The following is a 13,433-nucleotide window of genomic DNA, read 5'->3' as shown; positions in this document are numbered from 1 at the left end:
TAATTAGTACTGATTTGAGATTATTAAATAAATAATAAATTATTATTATTATAATGGGACTTTCCCTTTAAAAGCATGGTTGGTTAACTTATTAAGTCATTGATGAAATGTCCCTACCTTATATCCATATGTATAAGCTAGCCCTTGATTAATTAAATTTTGTGGTCCTCCTCTCTCTCTCTCTCTCTCTCTCTCTCTCCTACGTACCTCCTGGCCTACCTTGAATCTTCTTATCGACCCTTTTTCTTCTTTGGCGGCCACTCTAATTACCACCATAATGAAAGCTTTCAATTTTCATGGACCCTCTTTTTCCATCAATAGAAGTCTATCTTCCTCTTCACTTGGTATAATTAGTAACCCAAAGTAGGTTTGATTTAAGACAAATCATGGGTAATTTGCAAATCTAGGCAAGGCATAAAATAATGATTGATCTTGGAATCAATATTTGCTTTAAATTTCAACAAAAATAATGCTTTAATTGATGCCTGCATCAGATTGTCGCGTGTTAGAACGACTAGACATTTTTCTGGAAAGAAAAAATGGAGATCAGAGGGGGGAACGTACAAGGGTTGGTCAATACTCAATATAAGAGCTGTAAAGTTGATAATGGCAGGCTGATGGAGGCCGGGGGCCTCTTGATTTAATAATTAACCCACGTGCGAGATAATATATCAAAAGTTTCTTAATGGCCAATTTTGAAAAATCAATTACATATATATTTTATATATAATTCACAAACTGACATAATTTGATGTAACTTCATTTTATTTAATATATATTTTTATAATAAAAATAATATTATAATATAATGAGTCATATCAAATCATATCAATTTATAAAATTATTTTTATATAATCTTTTATAATTAGAATATTTTCCTAATAATAATGTAGGACTCGATGACGCAAGAATATCATGTGTTTGCTAGCTAGGTATTTTCCAAGTCAAGTCCTGCTCCATTAAGGCCCAAATCACAGTACATTAACCAAGAAAGCCCAAATCCAAATCACGGTATATGGTATTAGCAAATTAATCATCAAAATAGAAGAAAGTACTTCGGGTGGGTTGATGGATGATTGTTCATAAGTACTTAAATTATTCTGGGTCAGAGTGCAATCCTTTGAGTTTCATTCGATAGTTTGTTTTATAATTATAATAAAAGTACTACAATTTCTACTATATGGATTGATTATAGTTTTATTTATCTTAGTTGATAATATTTTCATTTTCATTAATTTAGAAGCTTTTTCTTATTAATAAAATTTGGAGCACCTTCTTCTTAAAAAATATATACATTCTTTTTTTTAAAACTACGTACATGTTTTGTACCAAATAAGCCTATAAATTAAGCTTATTTTCATAATGCCTATCTTTAAATTTTATTTTATTAATTAGATATGGTTGGTTTACCCTAATGATTACATGGATAGACTAATGACATATACTATATATAGTCATGTTCCTAATGCAATGATTTTGTACGTTATTCTTATAATTTTCTTGTTGTTCTTCCCCAAATTGGACTTTCTAAATTCAAAAATGTCATCAATTGATGATCATCGTTGTCGGGTTTTGATTTTGCGGTGTTGGTACTAATGCAATGTTTGACGTGGTACAAGAGACTTTTAAGGTTTTGATTATGGATAACGAGACTTATAATAAAGGTTTTACTTGCAAAATCCCTTTTCAGGAAGACATGATGACCTAATTATTACCTTTCGGAGAATATTGAATTCCAAACTTTGGTTAAATTCGACCTAGCACAATTCAACTAACTACAAACTAGGCTTCAAGAACATGAAAGTAACACGATCATTTGTATATAGGGGTTGAAAATACAAGTTCTATTATAATATATAGTTTCGAAAAATACTTGCACTTACTCTAGGTTCGTCATGGTGCACACTAAAGCATCATCAAACTTAAAACAAAAAATTATCAAAGACTATTTAAAAACTATAGATTTAATTATAGCCATACACGATGGCTCAATCGTGTTAAATTAGCCAAATCATTATAAGAAAAATAGATTTTTACGTCAGAATATTCGTTTTTTTCGAAAATCGTCATCATGGTTGTAAACTAATGATCACAAAAACTCATTTTTCTTATAGTGAATCTAACCTATAATGATCATCACCTCAACTTTAAAAAGAAGCCAAAACGAGGAGTGAAAAAACTTACGAGCATATATTTTGTTAAGAATATAACGTAAATAATTAAATCTACTTTTCTCATCAGTTTAAATTTTTAGAACAAGTTATGATTTTATATAGACCTATTCATTAAGGGGGAGTCTAGTATACAATAATACAAATATTTAAATTTATATTTTTTCATTAGTTTAAACATCTTTTGGAACAAATGATAATTTTCATATGTTTATTGACATTATACGATCATCTCGATCGAGTCATAGAGAATTGACAAAGATTTGTACTTGAAGAAAACTATAGCTGGACTTCAAAAAGACATAGTTCCCTGGCTATTATAAGATAATTGGAGGCCTGGCTAAAAGAATATCCCTCTTTCCCTACGTACTCAAGCAACTAGGTTAACTAAGTAAACTACTTTGAGACATGACAACAAATGAGTTAAAATACCGAACCAAGAAAGTGATCTTTCCCTTTTTCTGATTTTACTTTCAGCTTTAACTAATATTCCCGTTTTCTCCTTCAATATTTTGATCGATCTGTAGCGAGATTTATCCCAATATCTTTGTTTGGATCTGTACCGATATTTATCCCAATTACTTTCCCTACTCAGGCTTAGTTTGGATATTTGAATGGCCTAAATACAAAAACATGAAATCACTAAATATTAGTTAACTCAAAACTTTTTTACGTATAAGACCCACAATTTTTTTCAATTCAATATCTATTTGTTATATGGGATCTATAATCATTTTTAATTTTAAACTCGTATTAATATTTAAATACATTTAAACTCATCTTAAGTGGGTCCACAAAACTCATTTTATTATATCGACTCATTACTATTTATAAAAAATTTAACAACTCTAAACGAAACTGAGAATTGAAGACCATAAACCATTTCCATTTTTGAATAAGAGTTCAATTCAACTTTCATTAAGCAATTGCCCATCCATATCCAAAATTTTCCCCCCCCGTCTTAACTAGCCCAATTAATGTTAGGATCACCCCTAGTTACATTAAGCTTGAAACAGCCCAACTAAGGTAGGATCAGCACTAATAATGTAAGATGGGGCAACCCAATCGCCTTTTTTTGAAAAAAAAAAAAAAAAACATAATAATCAAGTAAAGATGGATCAAACCCACCTGCAGCACATGCATCATTTCATTAAAAACCTTAAACTTGTTTAGGAACTACTTGTGTCTTAAGTTCTAACCACCTCCCTCTTGTTTCTTCTTTATAAGTTATGCCAATATTAACTCTTACCTAAGTTTTGTGCACTTGACATTATTTTAACCTAATTTTCTAAGAAAAATTCTTAATTTTTAATCATCCACACGAATCTAGGCCGGCAAAATCTCTTTAATCCCTTCGTAGTTGCCAAGTGGATTTCTAGTTTAGGTAGTAGTGTTATGAAAATATTTAATCACTATTAATTATTTTATTATTATTATTTATATAATTTTTATTATTTTATATTATTTAATATTTTAATCCTATTCACAAAATATCTAATATTACCATATTATGAAAAACACAACGAAGATTTACACAAAAAAATCTAACTCAAATGTCCATGCTGGCGATGCGTTGTGATCTCAATAAATATTAGTGCTGACCTTTCGCAATAATTCAATCAATCTGACTGTAATGCTTTGGGTGCTTCCATGAGAATATTGACTGTGACATCTATTCTTGCAGATTATGGGTCCCTTTCCTGATTTGACTAAAAAGTCAAAAAAAAAAAATCTCTTCGTTTGATTTTCCAGCTTCATATGTAATACTGAGAAGAGGGTCGACCCGCCCCGTGACCCGGTCAAAGGGATCCTTCTTTTTTTTTTTTTTTTTTTTTTTTTTTTTATCACCTCACTGCTAAAATTTAACTCAGACAATGGTGACTGGACACCGGGAGTGGCTGTGTGGCTTAGAACAACACCGGGACCAACTTGCTCTTCTGGCTTGTTTTACGCTCCCGTTTCTAGAATAAATTAGAAGAGATATTATAATTTTTAAGATTTAAATTTTAAAATTATTTTTTAAATTAAATTATTTTATGTAGATGATATATAATATAAAGACATTTAAATAGAATTATTATTTATTGTATTGAGGGGTTTTTAGATGACAAACAAGTCAATTCTCAAAATAAACATGTGTTAGTTAGGATCTAATTTTTATCCCTTTTTTTAAAAAAAAAATGTAGAAACAACTACTTGAAAAACTACATTAAAAGCTCAAACCTTAATATAATGGAAAAATTCCAACAATTGTTTTAAAAAAAAGTCTAAATTAGGGGAGAGTTGTTCCTTTGCACTCAATACAACATCGTTTATGGTTTTCATTGATTTTATTTTCGTTGGAAGAGCGAGCCAAGTCAGCGTCCACAAAAACGAAGGAGAAATGGTCTAGTCCTGAGGAGCCATGACCAGGTATCTCGCTCATATATAACATTCCAAACCGAGACCTTTCTGCTTGGCATCTCAATTTTCTGACTTCTTCTTCTTCTTCTTCTTCAATTTTCAGACTCTCCTGCTTCTTCATTTCTCTCTGATTTTTTCGACTGTAAAATAAAATCTTTGTAGTTTGTACTCGGGATCGTTCTACATCGAAATCTTTAGACTTTAGAGTCAACAATGCGTGCAACGGACAACCAGGGTTCTTTTCTGAACCGAATCAGTATCCGCCGTAACCAGGTGGTTTCCATGGATGGAAATCACGAGCAGGAGCTCCAGGACCTCGAGCTCTTCCAGAAACAGGTGGCGGACCGCTTCTCCGATCTCCTTTCATCCAGCTCCGAGGACGGGGCCGATGCCCTCCTCTCCGTCTCCTGGCTCCGCAAGCTCGTCGACGTGTTCCTTTGCTGCGACGCTGATTTCAAGGCCGTTCTGGTAGTGGGCCGAGACCCTTCACAGATTTCCAAGCCCCCACTCGACCGGCTCGTCCCGGAGTACCTCGACCGCGTCGTGAAGGCGCTTGATGTTTGCAATGCAGTCTCGCACGGGGTAGAAGCGGTCAGACACTACCAGAAGCTGGCGGAGATTGCGGTTTCGGCGTTCGAACAGAGACCCATCTTCGATGGACAGGTCCGCCGTGCGAAGAAGGCCCTGAATTCTCTGATGCTGACTCTCGAGGAACAAGAGGGTAGCAACCTCAAGTCCGCGGAGCGAACCTGGTCTTTCGGGCGTAGAACTGCCAACATCACGGACCGAGCCCTGCCCGGACGAGTTCATTCCTTGTCGTGGAACATGGCGAAGGGATGGTCGGCCGCGAAGCAAATCCAGGCCATGTCGGCGAACCTGGTGATGCCGCGTGGCGCGGAATCGTCCGGTCTGGCCTCGCCGGTCTACATAATGAGCACGGTCATGGTGTTTGTGATGTGGGCTTTGGTAGCGGCGATACCGTGCCAGGAGAGGAACGGCTTGCCAACCTATTTTCCCTGGCCGCGGCAACAGGGCTGGGCCCAATCTATGGTGGCGCTGCAAGAGAAGATTTCGGAGGAGTGGAAGAAGAAAAGGGAGAAACCCCGCTTGGCCGGGCTACTGGAAGAGACGCAGAGATTGGAGAGGTTGGGGCAGTCTCTGATCGAATTCGCCGAGTCATTTCAGTTCCCGACGGGGGCTGAGGGTTTTGAGGAGGTGGTGGCGCAGGTGGCTGAATTGGCCGAAACTTGCAAGAAGATGGAGGAGGGGTTGGTGCCTTTGCAGCAACAAATCAGAGAGGTGTTTCATACGCTTGTGAGGAGCAGGACAGAGATTCTCCATGTGCTAGACCAAGGTGGGAAAGTGTCTGCACCCCCAATGTAAATATGGCACACAACAGAGAGGGGGTACTGATCGATCCAGGCTCCTGAAGTTAGAAACTTTTTAGGTAATTTTGTTGATCCCAGGTTCAACTTGGTCACGGCAGATTATCATCTATGGGGTTCTTGGCCTATGAACAGAGGAAAGTTTGAACCAGTGATCATTGATTTGGATCTGTACAGGAGTCTTTTTTTGGAATTGTAGCTTCGGCCACTGAAATTGCGCTGCAGTAGGCATTGCTTAATGCGAAATCTTACAGAAACTTCTTTGTTTGAAGTGAAATGTACATACCCAAATTAAGGTTATTTTTGTTCTTGAAAGGCTATTTTTGAGGTTCTTTCTCCTAGGAGGGTTGTCTTATTTGCGCGTTAATTGGTGACAAATGACAATGGTAATAAGGAACTAACACTTTGATTTTGTTGCAAAGCAAATAGATTTATGCGAGAAAATGTCTTTAGGGCAATGGAAGTGAAGGAATTCTCTTTTGAATTGTCGGTTGTGTTTTCTTACGGAAAATTCGTTGTAACTCGCAATTAGTGGAGATTTTATTGTTGACATCCACTATCAATCAAATCAAATAAAGAACACAAAGTAGATTAAAGAGCTATCATTTATGTTCTGTCAATGATCAAAACACAAACATCAGAGACGCCTGAGTTGCCTTGCTGCATTGAATTATGCCGACGTTACGGTGCTTACTTGTAATTGAATTAATTTGTTAAAATAATATAATATTAAAAAAATCCTTCATGACTTTTTAATTATGACTTCTGAATATCTCATTAAATTAGTCAATATTATATTAAAATTTAATAAAATAATGATAATTAAAAAGGTAATCAACGGAATATACCAATAGTCTGCGTGCGTGTAATCCGCGCCGTCGAGATATATTCGGGGACACGTGGTATGATTTCCCAAGACGCTGCCGACGGTCTAAAGCTACAGAGAAAAATATTTACAACGGTATCTTGGCTCTTGGACCCGCTGTAGAGCCACCGCCATTTGTTTATTCCCAAGTGTCCATCTTAGATCACAGAGCAGAAAAGCTCCTACTATTTCCATGTCTGCAGGTTCAACTTCAATGCTCAATTCCTTCCTTCCTTCCGGAACGATTGCTCTAATTGCTTTTCTTTTTTACAGCTCGTAGATTAATGGCCTCCATCTTCAACTCGTTGCCACCCAAGCATGGGCTGTCGCTCTGGTGCCCTCGTGCCGATTCTCTTCATCCAACTCCCCGGCCTTCTTCGGTCGGATTCAGTGGCTTCCGGAGAAGCTACGTGGCCGCCTCTTCGGGATTCGCTAACGACAACCGAGAGTTCAGTTTTTGAGTTTTTTGGTTTCGTTTCAGTTTTTGCTTTTTTGGGTTCCCATTTGAAGTTAAGGTTTTGAGTCTGAAATTACACTTTCTCCTAAAAGTTTATTCTTAACACTCATCTCCCTTCAAGGGAATAATCCGACATACGAAATATTTAATTAACTAGATTAAAGTAGAGTGTCAGAATTTAAATTCAAAACTTTGTTACGATACTATGTAAAATTCAACTATTCTCCCAAAAATTTAAGTCAAGGGAAGGAGTTAGATTCAATTATTCTTATTATATTATTGACGAGAAGGGATCTTTCAAATGCGATTTCTCTAGGTTTGTGATCGTTGGAGGTGGCAATGCGGCTGGTTACGCGGCTCGGACTTTCGTCGAACATGGCATGGCTGATGGACGACTCTGTATTGTGTCTAAAGAGGTGTGCCTGCCTTCATTTCTAGATTCATTTGGTTAGCCACTGAGTTCGAATGATAATTTGAAATTTTAACTCACAAATTCTATTATTATTTGAAAGCTCTTGGCTCTTTTTTTCGCAGGCATACGCGCCTTATGAAAGACCGGCTTTAACGAAAGCTTACTTGTTTCCTTTAGATAAGAAGCCAGCACGCTTACCTGTAAGGACTATTATTCTTTCCGCATTGCATTAGTTTATGTACCCAATGCTTGGAAATTGTGATCTGAAGTTTTTGTTCAGAGAGCAACTGCTGTTAGATTGTGTCATAAAACTTAGTTTATATCCTCTAATGAAAGTTTGACGCATCAATGTTCTACCTTGAGGCAGTTTTGATTCCTTGAATTTGAAATAGGATATGTTAAGCATACCAAAAAGAAAAGAAATACGATATTGTATAAAAATGTCATTTTCTTAATTATTGTTGGCAATGATCAGGAAGTGTTCTGATTTTGAATGTTAATGTAGGGGTTCCATACCTGTGTTGGATCTGGTGGGGAAAGACAATCCCCTGACTGGTATAAAGAGAAAGGGATAGAGGTATTCTTCAGAATCCTTACACTGAGCAATGTATAAATTCATGGATCTTTTCCAATTTATTCTGAAGGGAACATTGATAATTATTATGTGAATTGCTATCCATTAGTTTGAAATCTTTGTTTTTCTCCTCCCTAGATGTTTTATGAAGATCCTGTAACAAGTATTGATATTGAAAAGCAAACATTGATGACAAATTCAGGCAAGCTGCTTAAATATGGATCACTTATAATAGCTACAGGATCCACGACCTCAAGGTACTCTTGAAATTTTGAATTACTAACTAATTTGAGTGCTTTCAGATTATGCATCTAAATGGTGCAATTTTATTTTTATTTTTTTTCACTAATTTTTCAGGTTTCCAGAGAAAATTGGAGGAAACCTACCAGGGGTTCACTATATCCGAGATGTTGCAGATGCTGATTCACTAATATCATCATTGGTAGTTTCTTTATCGTCTTTTCATCAACTTCTTTTGATTTGTTTTGGTATACCATGTACTATGCTAATGAATAAGCATATAATTTTTAAACAGTTGTACCAAGTGTATAAGCGTCGCATGAGATTCTTGTCAAAATCCATATAATATATATAGGTATTTACCTTCTTGTTAATAAGGAAGTTTATTTGGCAAACAAAATTGCTTGCTGTCAAAAGACATTATCATATTCAACCAGAACATTTGAAGCTATGCTACATCAAGTGTTAAGCAAATTTAGCTAGCTTTTCATTTTCATTTTCATTTTCCTTCAGTATTCTTGAAGTGGGAGTTTGAAAATTGAAAATTCAGAAACTTCTATAAATGTTACCACAGAATGTCGTCCTTTTATTAATACAGAATGAAATATACTTATTTGTTTTTTAGTTTTATCATATCAATAGCCTCCTATGACAATCACTTAGATGTAGTGGAGAGAGTCAGCCATAGAGATAGGGACAATGATCCGTTTCATTTAACTTGAAATGGACAGCATCCATTTTGTTAAAAATGTAGGATGCCTAGTTATTGCACTTATCAACGTTATCACTTTTGGACGTTGTATTTCTAAAATATCTCATATTTTACACTAATTAGATATTGTTCATGTTAAGTGAAATGGAGAGGATCCTATAATGTGGAAATAGTGAAATTCTCAGGTGTCAACTCTCTGTAAGGATAGATGTGTACCCATTGGGATTTGTGACTGGCTAAAATTTTCTTAAAATTGATTTCAGAGGCTATTTTGTGGTCTGCATGTTCATTAATGATTGCTTCATAGCTGGAAGCTGCTTATTCCTGGTTTTATATTGACTTCCCATTTTATTTTTAGGAGAGGGCACAGAAGGTGGTCATTGTTGGTGGTGGTTATATTGGCATGGAGGTTGCTGCTGCAGCTGTTGGCTGGAAACTTGATACCACGGTATGTGTTCTGTCCAATCAGCTGCTTAGGTAGGGATGGATTTAGTTAATGAAAGTGACAAATGTTGGAACTTTCACAACTCATAATCATTTCTATTCACATTTTTGGAACATAATTGTTGTTTGATGCACCTGAGCCTCTGCTCTGATAACCCTTGCCAACTCTTATCTTATTTGACTGGTTTCTCAAGTTCACTTTTAAAAGTTCTATCTTCTTGCCCAGAAAATCCTCAATACCTTAATCAAAGCTATTCTTGTTCCAATATCGGTTTGGATTGCTCAGTAGATATGTCATGAAGCAATTTTAACATGATGGGCAGCTTGTGAAAGTTTTCCTTCTATATGATGGGAAAACTTGATGGCATGACACTTCAGCAGAACCGCAATTTAACCCATCTCAGTGTTTTTTGAATTTCTTCCATCTTTTTGTTGAATAAAGCACAGAGTGTGTACTCTTAACTCACCTTTTTTTCTTAAAAAAAGATCATATTTCCAGATAGTCATCTTTTGCAAAGACTATTTACTCCTTCTCTAGCCCAAAGATATGAAGAACTCTATCAAGAGTATGGTGTCAAATTCTTAAAGGTACTCTCTCTCTCTCATGCACACACATGCACATGCATCATTTGTGTAAAATAGTTGTGTTTTAAGTTGTGAGCAGCTGCCATTTGATTATTTCCCTACAAAGAGACTCTGTTAGCTTGTTTCCTTGTCAACCAGGGTGTCTCCATTAAAAACTTAGAAGCTGGTCCTGATGGACGCGTAGCTGCTGTCAAACTGGGGGATGGATCTACCATAGAGGCGGACACAGTAATCTTCTACCCATGTTTGTGAATTATATTTTACACATTTATTCTTATCTAGGGACAAGTATCCTCATCGTTCACTGCATGTTTTATAATTTCATGAGAATGAATTTGGTCTATCTTGTTTGAACATGCGAGGGTAAGATTTACAAGTAGATGAAATGGAAAATGCTATTTTTCTTTTGCAGGTAATTATTGGTATTGGAGCAAAACCTGCCGTCAGTCCCTTTGAAAGTGTGCACTTAAACACCACTGTTGGTGGAATACAGGTGAGCCTAATTTTAAATTACTCTAGGTAGTGAAAATTAATGCAAATTTGACTTGGAAGTACTTTGTGCAATCAGAATTCTGATAATAAATTGTTCTAAGCTAACACCACTAAAATAAAGTGTCTTTTCTTTCAATAATCATGATAATAATTTTGTTTCCACCTGTAACTTTGCCTACATTAGGGGCCAGAGAAAAAATTAGATAAATCAACGATGGTGTAGACCTGACATATATAATATCAAATCTCAGGTTGATGGTCAATTCCGGACAAGTATTCCTGGAATTTTTGCAATTGGAGATGTAGCAGCTTTCCCATTAAAGGTACGTTTTTCTCAAATTTTGCTGTAACAACCTTACTTAATCTAAAAATATGTGTGGTTTGCACCTTATAGATTTATGACCGTATAGCACGAGTTGAACATGTGGATCATGCTCGTCGGTCAGCACAACATTGCATTAAAGCATTACTAAGTGCCCAAACACACACGTATGTCAATTTCTTTTCTTGTACTTAATTTCCAGAACATAGCATTGTTGTCAGTGTCTTTTTCTCCCTTCTGAATCATTCTATTCATTGATTTGCGTTGCTGATTTGCTTTACTTTTTGATTTACAGGTATGATTATCTTCCATATTTTTATTCTAGGGTATTTGAGTATGAAGGTAGTCCAAGAAAAATATGGTGGCAATTTTTTGGGGATAATGGTAAGAATCTGTGTCACATGTACTGTAGCATTGAATGCTAGATATTTTTCCTTATCCTGGGCACTCTGTCATTGTTTTTTTTTTTTCCCTTCTGAACAGTTGGAGAGACGATTGAAATCGGAAATTTCGATCCTAAGTTAGCTACTTTCTGGATAGATTCTGGTAGTGTAATTCATTTGAATCTCTCTCTCTCTTTCTCTCTCTTCATGCGTGTATGCATGTTTAATTTTCTGTTATCGAAAAAGGATGAATAGTTTATTCTTGTCTTACAGGTAAACTGAAAGGAGTTCTTCTTGAAAGTGGAAGCACTGAGGTATTTTTTTCCCCAAATTTAAAATACCATTGATGATAGATTAGTCAACACAACAAAAGAGAAAAGTTTGTGGCAATTTTCTCCAAAGATTTTCGTGAAATTTTGGGATGTTATTAGTGATAGCTGAGTGACACAACAATATGATGTATTTATCACGGGAGAGAATTCATGATCAATGAGCTTCTTTTAATAGATCTCACAAGTCTTAGGTTAACACGTATATAATGCATCTACTAGAACGTATCTGCACATATTTCTGATGCCAAAGTATGGCATAAGCAATTGAGAAAATCCATCCCGATTAAACTTAAAAAAGACAATAATAACAGCGTCAATAAAAATTAATTATACTACTACTAATAATAATAGTTAATGCCTATTAATTGATAACATCTTGGCAAAATATCAATACCAAAAAGCCATCTACATCTTGGTAAGTCAACCTCTGTGCAACCCAAAAGTGATAACATGTTTTAGACATACCCATTTAATTAATCAAGAAAACCAAAAGTCGTTAGTAAGAACGGAATCTGAAACTAAAGTCATTTTACAGCTCGATTGTTGGGGTAAGTTTTTTAAATCTTGTATTCCTGCATAGACTCTGAGCAATCAATTGGAGCCTGGAGAGAGGACAAGAAACTGATATTAAACATTTCAATGTAGATTTTTTTGGTTCTGTGAATTGCCCCCCACTTTATTATATTAAGCAGACTCTGGATTATTGAACTATTATACTGCTGCCTTGGCTTAGTAGACTATAAAACTGACGCCTTGTTATGCTGTTTAAGGAATTTCAACTCCTTCCTAAACTTGCAAGGAGCCAGCCTTTTGTTGACAAATCCAGGCTTCAGAATGCATCTTCTGTTGAGGAGGCTCTAGAAGTTGCTCGGACTGCCTTACAAGTTGAATCTGCAGCCTAAAATACTACAAAATAGAGCAGGAAAATGTTCAAAGTTCTGATAATCAACCGACAATTTCTTCTCTTACCAATATGTAATCAATAAATCTTCAATATAACTTTGCAGAAGCAGTAGTTCTAATAATGATGTTTTATTTGGGGATTATCTTTCCTCATCATGCTCCATCCATAGGAGTTTTATGGAATCTTTGGTTGTGCACCAAAGAAAGTATGCAGAGAGATAGAAATGGTACTTATGTATGCAATATAATATTTTATTTTTTATTAATATATGAAATCCAAATAATCTAATGACTCTCTCTCTGTCCCGCTGTGTTTGTTTCCCCTAAACAAATGCAATTTTATTAATAGAAAAATACTTAATAGGTTGGGTCACAACGGTAATTCAACTACCCGAACAGCCTAGTGGCACACAACCCAACAACGCCAAAAAATAAAGAATTGACCCAAAGTTTGGGTGAATGAAATTTATTACAAAACCGAGCACGGCCCGTCTCAGATCATTTATCCATACAGGTGTCTGTCAACTTGACTCAAATCAATAGATCCAATACCTGTCTGTTACATTGATAAATTTAAAATTTTTATGAAAGAAATTATTTTTTTAATAATAAATTATATTTTTTTAAAGAAATATACTATATTTATATATTATAAAATAAGAGCTACTGAATTTCATAAAAGAAAAATTTAGTTGTAAGTACAATTACGTATTAATATGTATATCAATCTAATGTGATTGGTCAAAAGGTAAA

At 35.4% G+C, this 13,433-nt stretch overlaps 2 protein-coding genes across 4 annotated transcripts; both read left to right on the top strand.

The window, feature by feature from the left end:
• Window positions 1-4,448: 4,448 nt before the first annotated feature.
• LOC122290507 (protein ROH1-like) lies at window positions 4,449-6,274 on the top strand. Of its 2 annotated transcripts, none has more exons than XM_043098259.1 (2): window positions 4,449-4,583; window positions 4,737-6,274. In XM_043098259.1, exon 2 carries the CDS (start codon window positions 4,788-4,790, stop codon window positions 5,955-5,957), a length of 1,170 nt encoding a protein of 389 aa, XP_042954193.1. In that variant the 5' UTR covers window positions 4,449-4,583; window positions 4,737-4,787; the 3' UTR covers window positions 5,958-6,274. The 2 variants fall into 2 exon arrangements, with proteins under 2 accessions (XP_042954193.1, XP_042954192.1); XM_043098258.1 differs by having other exon boundaries at window positions 4,678-6,274.
• Window positions 6,275-6,882: 608 nt separating this feature from the next.
• Window positions 6,883-12,969, top strand: LOC122290257 (monodehydroascorbate reductase, chloroplastic/mitochondrial-like). Of its 2 annotated transcripts, none has more exons than XM_043097873.1 (17): window positions 6,883-7,019; window positions 7,098-7,272; window positions 7,598-7,697; window positions 7,816-7,893; window positions 8,199-8,270; window positions 8,406-8,524; window positions 8,625-8,709; window positions 9,578-9,667; window positions 10,150-10,251; window positions 10,387-10,476; window positions 10,661-10,741; window positions 10,992-11,063; window positions 11,135-11,229; window positions 11,358-11,446; window positions 11,546-11,608; window positions 11,719-11,759; window positions 12,548-12,969. In XM_043097873.1, the coding sequence occupies exons 2-17, from the start codon at window positions 7,109-7,111 to the stop codon at window positions 12,677-12,679; spliced, it is 1,473 nt and encodes a 490-aa protein (XP_042953807.1). In that variant the 5' UTR covers window positions 6,883-7,019; window positions 7,098-7,108; the 3' UTR covers window positions 12,680-12,969. The 2 variants fall into 2 exon arrangements, with proteins under 2 accessions (XP_042953807.1, XP_042953806.1); XM_043097872.1 differs by having other exon boundaries at window positions 6,884-7,027.
• Window positions 12,970-13,433: the final 464 nt, after the last annotated feature.

The sequence above is a fragment of the Carya illinoinensis genome, chromosome 12 (assembly GCF_018687715.1).
Source record: "Carya illinoinensis cultivar Pawnee chromosome 12, C.illinoinensisPawnee_v1, whole genome shotgun sequence".
NCBI lineage: Eukaryota > Viridiplantae > Streptophyta > Magnoliopsida > Fagales > Juglandaceae > Carya > Carya illinoinensis.
Note: the sequence above shows the minus strand (reverse complement) of the source record. Positions and strands in the feature narration are given on the sequence as shown.